This window comes from Lipotes vexillifer, unplaced genomic scaffold, assembly GCF_000442215.2.
Source record: "Lipotes vexillifer unplaced genomic scaffold, Lipotes_vexillifer_v1.1 scaffold1011, whole genome shotgun sequence".
NCBI classification, from domain to species: domain Eukaryota; kingdom Metazoa; phylum Chordata; class Mammalia; order Artiodactyla; family Lipotidae; genus Lipotes; species Lipotes vexillifer.
The window spans coordinates 1137791-1148008 of NW_006787698.1; the positions used below are offsets into that span (position 1 = coordinate 1137791).

The following is a 10218-nucleotide window of genomic DNA, read 5'->3' on the forward strand; positions in this document are numbered from 1 at the left end:
TTTCCCTCCTCTTGGAAGGCTAATTGCAGCCCATTTCATTCTAAATCCCTCCAGTCTTATTCGAAAATTCCTTGCATGCGTTAGGACCCTGCAGGCATTAAAGGACTCACTGCCCTAACTCAAGGCCAAGCCAGCAGTTCTGTCCTGGTCCTGAAGGAGGTGCCGAGAGACATCAGGGGTGGCCCATCAGAGAGACCCCCGCGCCAGGCCAGGTGGGGTGGCCACAGGGCTCTGATTTCCAAGAATATTAGGGCCCAAACTCAACATTGATTTTCCATATCCAGGAGTTTTTTGGGACCCCATATTCCTTTGGCATATATGAAACTTTGGGGGGATTCATTCATTCAACCAGTATTCGTTTGTATCAACTTGGTGCAAAGTTCAAGGAAAACCCGTAGCAGTGAAGACCAGTCCAGTCTCTGGTCTGGAGATGGACATATAAATGGTACATTCCTTTTTTTTTTTTTTAATGGTACATTTCTTTTGTTATTGTTGTTGTTTATTTATTTATTTATTTATTTTTGGCTGCGTTGGGTCTTCATTGCTGTGCACGGGATTTCTCTGGTTGCGGCGAGCGGGGGCTATTCTTTGTTGCGGTGCGCGGGCTTCTCATTGCGGTGGCTTCTCTTGTTGCGGAGCACGGGCTCTAGGCACATGGGCTCCATAGTTGTGGCTCATGGGCTCTAGAGCGCAGGCTCAGTAGTTGTGGCACACGGGCTTAGTTGCTCTGTGGCATGTGGGATCTTCCTGGACCAGGGCTCGAACCCAGGTGTCCTACATTGGCAGGCGGATTCTTAACCACTGCGCCACCAGGGAAGCCCTAATGGTACATTTCTGATAGGGATAAGCTATGAGGTTAGGCAAGGGGGTGAGGTAAGGGGAGTCAGGATGCCAACTCTTTCAGACTTCTTGGTTAGGAAAGGTCTTGGGGACATGTCCTCTACCCAATGGTACTGCTTGTTGGAAGAGGCAACGGGTCACGTCTTTCAAAATTCTAAAGGTACACAGAGAGGAGTGAATGTGGGAAAATTGGAATCCTCGTTCATGGCTGGTGGGAATGTAAAATGGGGCGGCCGCTGTGGAAGAGAGTCTGGCCGCTCCTCGAAAGCTAAAACATAGAGTTACCATCTTTCCTAGTTCCACTCCTAGGTGTCTACCCATGAGAAATGAAAACTTGCGTCCATGTAAAAAGTTGCACACGTATGTTAGTAGCAGCATGGTTCCTAATAGCCAAAATGTGGAAACAATCCAAGGTCCATCAAGAGGTGAAGGGAGGGATGTCCAGACCAGGCAAATCCACAGAGACAGAGAATGGATTTAGTGGTGGCTGGGGGAGGGGACAGAGAGGTTTGGGGGTGACAGCTAAGGGATGCAAGACTTCTTTGGGGGATAATAAAAGTGTTCTAAAACTGACGGTGGTGAGGGCTGTACAACTGTGTGAATGCACTAAAAGCCATTGATTTGGACATTTTATTTTATTTATTTTTATTTATTTATTATTTGGCCGCACCGCTTAGTACATGGGATCGTAGTTCCCCCACGAGGGATCAAACCCACACCCCTTGCGCTGGAAGCATGGAACCTTAACCACTGGATCGCCAGGGGAGTCCTGATTTGGACATTTTAAAGGGGTGAATTATAAGGTATGTGAGTTGTATAACAATAAAGATGTTAAAAAAAAAGTGGAAGGGGAAAAGTTTTGCCCCTCCCCTGCTCCCTCTCAGGAGGCAGTGTCTGTTGCCGGTTTCTCTGGTCTCTGGAAAGAGATGTCTGTTTGTTACACCTGCAAGGAAGTTCTGTGCATTTTTTGTTTTTACCACCAACGGCTAGACACGGTGTTCTGAACTTTGCTTTACTCATTCAACCCAGTAATTTGGAGGTGCTGAGAGGGAGAGCTGCCTCATTCTCTGTCTCTGCCTGTGTCTTGGTCTCTCTCTCTTTCTCTCTTTGCTGTGTCTGTAGAGCTGACCTTTGTGTACTGCTACTTTCATTGACTTAGCAACAAACATTTAAGCTGTTGCCAGTTTCTGGCCACCAAAAAAAGTGCAGTGAGAGGTCATGTCACACACGTGAAAGGATAGCGATGGGAGAATTTTCTAGAAGGGAAATGGATGGGGCAAAGTGCATGTTCATTTTAATATGGATATTGCCTTCTGTGGGGGTTGTGGCGGTTCACTGGGGCATCAGCAATGCCGGTGATTGAAGACCTGGCTTCCGAGCAAAGATCTGAAGGATGAGGGGGAGGGATAGGAAGATCCTGTCACAGGGCTCCAGGCAGAGGACACAGCCTGTGCAAAGGCCCTGGGGCAGCACCATGCCTGGCGTGTTGGAGGAACAGCAAGGAGGCCCGTGTGGCTGGAGCAGAGTGAGCGAGCGGGAGAGAGGGAGGAGGGGAGGGCAGGGAGGGGACAGGGCAGGTGGTGCAGGGCCTTGGGGGCCGCAGGGAGGCCTTGAGCTTTTACCCCGTGGGAGGTGGGAGCCCTGGAAGGCTGAGCAGGGTCATCACCTGAATCCTTTCAGCTGCTATGAGAAGGACAGATTGTAGGAGTCAAGATTCCATGTCTACTTGGAGCTTCTGCCCTGGTCCACCAGCTCCTGCCCTCACCCTGCCCCCTACAATCTGATTAAAACAGTACTGAGTAGCTGAAGAAAACACCATATTTCTGTACTCCCAAAACATATCTGTAGGGACTTCCCTGGTGGTGCAGTGGTTAAGAATCTGCCTGCCAGTGCACGGGGCACGGGTTTGAGCCCTGGTCCGGGAAGATGCCACATGCCACGGAGCAACTAAGCCCGTGTGCCACAACTACTGAGCCTGCGCTCAAGAGCCCGCGCTCTAGAGCCCGTGAGCCGCAGCTATGGTGCTCGCGCGCCACACTACTGAAGCACGCATGCCTAAAGTCCGTGCTCCGCAACAAGAGAAGCCACCACAATAAGAAGCCCACACACTGCACTGAAGAGTAGCCCCCTGCTCGCCGCAGCTAGAGAAAGCCCGTGTGCAGCAACGAAGACCCAATGTAGCCATAAAGAAATAAATAAAAAAGAAAACATATCTGTAATAACTCCCTTTGCTGCTATAATAACGATTTGAGCTCTTCCCACTTACCAGGCATCCCCTATGTGTACACATCGTGCTGGGTGCTTTGTGATCCCCACGATCGAGGAAAGATTAGTAGTAGTAGTAGTATTCCCATTGTACAGATCAGGACAGTCGAGGGTCTGGGAGGTGCTGTTAATTGCCCAAGGCCATCGGCTAGTGAAGGATCTGGCGGCAGAGATCTCAAGCTAGGTGTGGTCCCGTATCAGTGTTTTGTCCCAATTCCTGCCTTGTGCCCCCTGCACCCTAGATTAACTCTTGAGGGAAGAGCCAGAGAAGGGCCAGAGCCCGCTCAGGGTCACACAGGGAGCAGGTGGCCAAGTGGGCCTCGAGCTCACGTCTGCTTCATGTGATCCTCCCCTCCAAGCATCTACCCCCCTGAGGTAGGCCAGGCTAGAGATGATCCCTGTTACACAGATAAGACTACCTGGGACTTCCCTGGAAGTCCAGTGGTTAAGACTCCATGCTTCCAATGCAGGGGGCGCGTGTCTGATTCCTGGTCAGGGAATTAAGATCCCACATGCCATGCGATGAAACCAAAAAAAAAAAAAAAAAAAAAAGGCTACCTGTGGCAGCAGCAGCAGTGATAAGATTTATGGGGCCTAAATATTCTGGGGCTCTCTCCTATCACCACTGCAGGCCACTGTGCAAGGTCCAGAACTTGCATGAAGTCCACTCACTGCTCCTTCTGAGATCTAGGGGACAGGCACCATCTCTGCGCCCATTTGACAGATGAGGAAATGCAGGCACAGAGGGGCCACATCACTTGCAGAGGGTCACACAGCAGGTAGGTGGAGATGCTAGGATTTTTAACTTAGACGTTGAAAATGCCAGCCTAAAATGCCAGCCCTCTCAGCCACAACACTCTGATGACAAATGGATCCCCAGGGAGGTGAAGTGACTTTGGCCAATGTAAGCCCACCCTCCCTTACTTCCACCTCTGCACCTGGCCTCCCGAAGCTGTCCAAAAACTTCCTCCGCTCAGGTGACTGATGCCACAAGGCCCTTCCTTCCCCCTGAATGGAGGGCATCCCCTTTCCGTGCTTCTTGGTGGGGGGCACCACCTCCATGATCAGTTCCTGGAGAGTCACCGAGTGCCCAGGACCCTCAGTCAGGGGTCACAGTGGGGCCTCTGCTCACTCTTTTTTTTTTTTTTTTAAATAACATTTATTTATTTACTTATTTTTGGCTGCGTTGGGTCTTCGTTGCTGCACGTGGGCTTTCTCTAGTTGTGGCCAGCAGGGGCTACTCTTCATCGTGGTGCACGGGTTTCTCATTGCGGTGGCTTCTCTTTGCTGCAGACCATGGGCTCTAGGCTCAAGGGCTTCAGTAGTTGTGGCATGCGGGCTAGTAGTTGTGGCTCGTGGGCTCGGTAGTTGTGGTGCACAGGCTTAGCTGCTCTGTGGTATGTGGGATCTTCCCGGAAGAGGGCTCGAACCTGTGTTCCCTGCATTGGCAGGTGGATTCTTAACCACTGCGCCACCAGGGAAGTCCCTCTGCTCACTCTTCATTCTCAAATGTCAAGGACATTCAGGGCCCATGTCATTCTCTGTGGGGGGCACTGCGGGGTGTGGAGCATCATCCCTGGCCCACACTCTCTTGATCCCACTCATCACCCCTCCCCAGTTGACACAACCAAAATGTTCCCAGACATCTCCCAGTGTCCCCCGCAGGGGCAGAATCACCCCAGTTGAGAGCCGCTGGTTTAGTTCCTGCCCTGGTTTCTGATTCCCCGTTTGCGAAATCACTGGGCCGGAGGAGTGGCCAACACCTTCCCTTCTTCCGGTCACGGCCTCCCCTGTCTCCTGGCTGCCCGCCTCCCCCTGCCTCCGGGGAGCTTTGAGGACATGCCCTACCCCTGCTCCTTCCACATCACTACCTGCAATGGGTTTTCTGCGTGGAAATCCGAAGAAGTCCCTTGAACCAACAAGTACCTTCTCTTCTTGGCTAGAATGTGCTCCTGACCCATGCAGGAGGCCTGCACGAAGTAAAAGACGTGGCCACTTTTGCTGGTGAAGGTAGAAGGGAGCCTGGCAGGTAAGTTGAAATGGAAGTCAAAGGTGCGGCTGCCTGCACTTAACCAATTATCTGAAATCAAAACACACCGATGCCATCAGAAGGTTCTAGAATCTTTTCTTCCCTCTTTTCTTTCTTTATTGTTTTGGCAGGGAGCTTGTTCTGGACCTGGCCTGTTTGTCCCTGCGCTAGGCTTAGCTCTGTGATTTTTAGGGATCAAAAAAGGCTAGGCCCATAAATATTAGGTCTCAGCTGGGCTGGAGACTGATGCCCTGGGTAGATGATGCAACTGGGGTGGTCACCCAAAACCACCGACCAGGACTTGCTCACCCCTGCTCTGGGCCTGGGAAACTGGAGGTCCGGCTGCAGGATTTGATTGCATATTCATTCAACAAACACATCTTGGGTCCCAAGGCAGGCAAATCTCCCTGCCCTGGCAGAGCTTGGCCTTCAGTGCACAGCATACAGTAGGTGCTTAATATTTGTTGATTGACTGAGTGGTGACAGAAGACCAGGGAGGGACTCACACTGCCCCCCATCTCTGTGACCTCCCTGTTTTATTTTTTTTTGCACTTCTCCAAAACCCCCTTATTAGAGTGTTTTCCATGCCTGATGGCAACCCCAGTGACACCAGGGACCCTGTCTGTTTTCTTTGCTGTTGTATCCCCAGCATCTGGCATGGTTGTTGTGCACAGTAGGTGCTTAATACATGTTTGTGAAGTAAATGAGTGAACCCATCGCAGGCTTGGGGCTGATGCTTCTGAGGGGAAAGGATGCTTCCCTTGGAAATGGAGAAGGGTGATAGCTGATAATGTGGGTGGTGAGGGGTGGGGGAGTGTTTTGGTTGAAAAAATGAACACCTAACAAGCACTTACTGTATACCCCCCCCCCCCACAATTCTAAGCCCTCCCCCCTGCTACCCCCAACAAGCCCTTACTGTATACCCCCCCCCCCCACTATTCTGAGCCCTGCCCTCGACATGCCATTAAATCATTAAGTCCTCAAGGCAGTCTTAGGAGGCAGGACATTTTCCTATTCCCATTTTCCAGGTGAGTTAACTGGGACACAGAGAGGCGGCCTAATTGCTGAGTATGAAGGTCCAGCAGGTTGCCGTTCCTCCCTTGGATATCTGGGCAGGTCCCCCTCCCCTCACTAGATCTGAGGTTGGTAGTCACCTCTTTGGAGAGACCTTCCCAGGCTACCCTATCTAAAATTAAAAAAAAAGAAAAATCTACAATTGAACTTTGTTCCATCAAGCATTGGCCAAGTGTTCTGCTTGACTGTGGACTACCCGGAAACACCCCCATGGACACATTTTGGAAAGGACATATAGTTTCCTGGCAGCTTAGGCTTCCTGATGTCTGTCCAGACTTTAGGTTTGAAACTGGCAGAGTTGGGGACTGACTAGTCAGTCCTTCCCACGGAGAGCTTTCCTAGCCTTCTCCCTCCTATCTCTTTCCCCGTGACCACGGGAACCAGGCCTCTGCCCATTTCTGATATCCCCGGGGGTTTGTTGATTGACTAACAGATGTGTTTACCTTCCAGACCCCGGTTCCTATTCTGGCTAAGGGTGGCGGCCGGCCTTGTTCTTACCCCCCACTGGGAATGTCTTTGTCTTGTGCACATAGTCAGCCTTGTTGTTGCAAATAACATCTCGGCTATAATCTCGGGATGCCCCAATTTCTTCATTCCACTCCACATAACCTCTTCCCACGAGCTCCACCTTCACGATGGGGTCCACCAGTGTGCTGTTCAGAGTTAGAACCACCTGCCCTTTTATGCTGGAGCCGGCCAGGTAGACCGCATCCTTGGGCAGCACTAATTCAATGGACTTCACCAAAGACATAGGGGGTTGGGGTGATGGAGAAACATCCTCCCCACCTCCCCTGTGTCACTGAGATCCCTGGTTCCTTGGCCACAGTGACATCATCCGTCTGTGACATCATCCAGCCAGGGTTCCGGGAAGGGGTTCCCAATGGCCAGGATGAGAGGCAAGGCTGTTGGCAGTGGGCAGCCACTTGGGAATCCCAAAGTCCTCACTGGTTGGTGAAATGGTAGCCTGACCTCTTTTTCCTAGGAAATAACGAACAAATGAACAAGAAAACCACAAGATCCCAACATTGCTGGCGACTAGGGAACAACTGTCATCCTGCCAGAGGTCTAGGGGCCTGGGTGGGAAGAATTCTTCCAGGCCCTGTGGTGAGGCAGGCGTCATGAGCTCTATTTACAGTTGGAGAGGCACAGGGCATGAGCCCAGGGGTATTTTCTGCCCCATCCGATGGCCCCCAAATGTGGGTGTGTGCACCCCCTTCTCAGGGTTCACAGATTGATGCCGGGTCCTACACAGATAATCGTTTTCACCTTTTGTTTGTTTGTTTTGGCCACACCATGAAGCTTGTGGGATCTTAGCTCCCAGAGCAGGGATTGAACCCGTGCCCTCAGCAGTGAAATCTCGGAGTCTTAACCACTGGACTGCCAGGGAATTCCCAGTCATTTCCACCTTAATAGCTCTATATTTATATCAGTGTGTGTTAGAAGGAAAATGATAGCCATGGCCAGGACATGGAATCTGCTGTGTCTTGAAGATGCTCAGAGCACGGTGGGCTCCATGTGAACGCGGATACCACCACGAAGCACTCTCTCTCTGCACAGCTGACACTTGTCTTTATGCCAGCATCTCCTCCATTGGTTGGGAAGTCCCTCTAGGGCAGGACTTTGTTTGCCGAACCCAAAGCCTGGTTCAGGCAAGGGAGGACAATTAAAGTTTGTTGAATGACTTAATGACTGTCGAGAGCATATTGTTCTGCAAAAGGGAAACTGGGGCCCTTGGCACCCTAGCAGTTATTCGTGGTGCCCAATTCGCGCGTGGGCCGACGCCTAAGCGGGGGGAGGTTCTGAAGCAGAAGAGGCTCTACAAAGTATCTGTTCTCCAGGCTCTGGCAGGCCTCATTTACTCTTTGTCATATCTTGCTTTATTGGATGTGATGTCTTTTGTGGACATCGATGTCTTGTCTTCCTAACTGGTTACTAAGCTTCTTTTGGAGATGCTTGGCATAGTCTCTTGCTCATAGTTAATTAACCCAAGCAACCCCTCTGACTTTCTCGAAATGACTAGAGAAATGGGGCCCTGCATCCCCACCACTCCAGTTCTTTTCTTCAGGGAAAGCCAGACACCTCTTTCTGTGTCACTTAACCTCATCCAAGGAGGCTGGGCGGTGCCCTGCACCAAATGTACATGAAGAATATACGGTCTATTTCTTCTTTTGGCCACGTTGAGTTTTAGCAACAGCAGGCACAAACGGATGCCATGCTCTCGCCAGGAGCAGGCTGGGTTCCTGGGGCAGCTGTTGTCAATGTGGAAGATTTCATCTGCCTCACAAGCTCCGGGAGGCCTGCCTACCTGTTCTGTGACGTGGTCTCCACGTGGCTGATGGCTGAGCATCCAGAAATGCAATCAGTTGCATTGAGGAAGTCCTGAAGGTGGAGAAAATTAACAGGAGCACCTGGACTTCGTGTATTGGAGTGTATTAGTTTCCTCTGGCTGCTATAACAAATGTCCACAAAGTCTGTGCTTTAAAACAACACAAATTAATTCTCTTACAGTTCTGGAGGTCAGAAGTCTGAAATGGAGCTAAAATCAAGGTGTTGGCAGGATTACGTTCTAGGGTTCTAGGAAGGAATCTGTCCCTTGCCTTTTCCAGCTTCTAGAGGCTTCTTACATTCCTTGCCTTTAACAAGCACTCCATCCTCTCTTTCCACCATTATGTCTCTGACTCGACCCTCCTGCCCTTTGTCATTTATTAGGACCCTTGTGATGACGTTGGGCCAGCCCAGATAACCTAGGTTAATCTCCCCATCTGACGATCTTTAATTTAATCCCCTCTGCAAAGTCCCTTTTGCCATGGAAGGTTCTATATTCACAGGCTCCAGGGATTAAGATGTGGACATCTTTGGGGGGCCATTAATCTGTCTACCGCCAGGGGAAACAAAAGCAGAAGTACCAGCGCCAAGACAGAAGGAACTCTACATGTGGCGAGAGAAACCTTGTAAAAACATAAATTGGAGCTCATCGCTTTTCTGCTCACAGCCCTCCCATGGTACCCACTGCTCTCAGGAGAAAGACCTGGTGGCCTGCGAGGTCTTATAGACACCCCTCTGACCTCCTCAGCTCCCGCCGGTCCTCCCCTTTGCTGTGTCTGCCCTGCTCTCCGTCCATCGCTACGCCTTTTCTGGCCTCTGAGTTTGCTCTTCCCGCCTTGACCCATCTGTCCTTGGTTTCTCATCTCAGATCTCAGCTCAAATGTCATCTGCTCAGAGAGGCCCACCTCTCCACCTTAACCAGAGTACCCTCTCTCCCCACCCCCCATACGGCCGCTGGTCACTCTCCAGCTCTTGTCTTGTCTTCATTGCATGTGTGGTATCTGAAATGATTTGCTTTATTTATTCATTTCTTGCTGGTCTCCCCAGATAAGAATGTAACGTCCCGGGAGACCACCAACAGGGTCGACCTTGCCCACTCTTGCGCTCCCAGCTCTGATCACCCTGTTCAGGCACTTTGTAGGTGTCTAGCATGGGTCACTGTATGCCCGCCAAGACTGGCCAGAGCAGAGCAGGCAGGGCGGAGGGGGGAGGGCAGCTCTGCCCGCCTGGACAGCCCGGAGAAGGCGGGAAAACGAGGCGGGAAAAACCAGCAAACAAGCCCTGCGGGTGGGTAGGGTGGGGAGCGCTGGCGAGCCCTGACGCTAGGAAATCAGGCTGGGGCGATGAGGCCCGTCATCGGGTGCAGGCGGTCTCCTGGGGGGGTCCCCCCAAATTCGCCGGCAGAATTTAGACATTGATTCCCGCCTTCCTGCCCTACTGGTCAGTGCATGCCTGGGGAGAGGGGCTGAAGCAACGGACTTAGGAGGTCGGGGGTCTCTACGCTGGGGGCCCCTGCCCCCGGGGGGATCCCTAGGGCTCCTGAAGGGCACCCATGGTGGGGGGGGACTCAGGTCCCGCCACCCGACCCCATTACACGCTGGGCGCGCCCAGCAGAGCGCGCAGGGCTGGGCGGGGCCGTGGCCCGCTGGGCGGAGGGGGGGTGGACAGAGGCGGGGGCGCCCCCC

At 51.9% G+C, this 10218-nt stretch overlaps 1 protein-coding gene across 1 annotated transcript in view; it reads right to left on the reverse strand.

Annotated features, from left to right (window-relative positions):
* The window catches only part of ARRDC5 (arrestin domain containing 5), a 13071-nt gene extending 6103 nt beyond the window's left edge, over nucleotides 1–6968 (reverse strand). Inside the window, exons 1-2 of the mRNA XM_007460539.1 lie at nucleotides 6707–6968; nucleotides 4977–5185 (exon numbers count right to left, since the gene is read on the reverse strand). Coding sequence (XP_007460601.1) covers nucleotides 4977–5185; nucleotides 6707–6959 — 462 coding nt within the window. The 5' untranslated portion in view covers nucleotides 6960–6968. The remainder of the gene's footprint in view (nucleotides 1–4976; nucleotides 5186–6706) is intronic.
* Between the last annotated feature and the right edge of the window lie 3250 nt (nucleotides 6969–10218).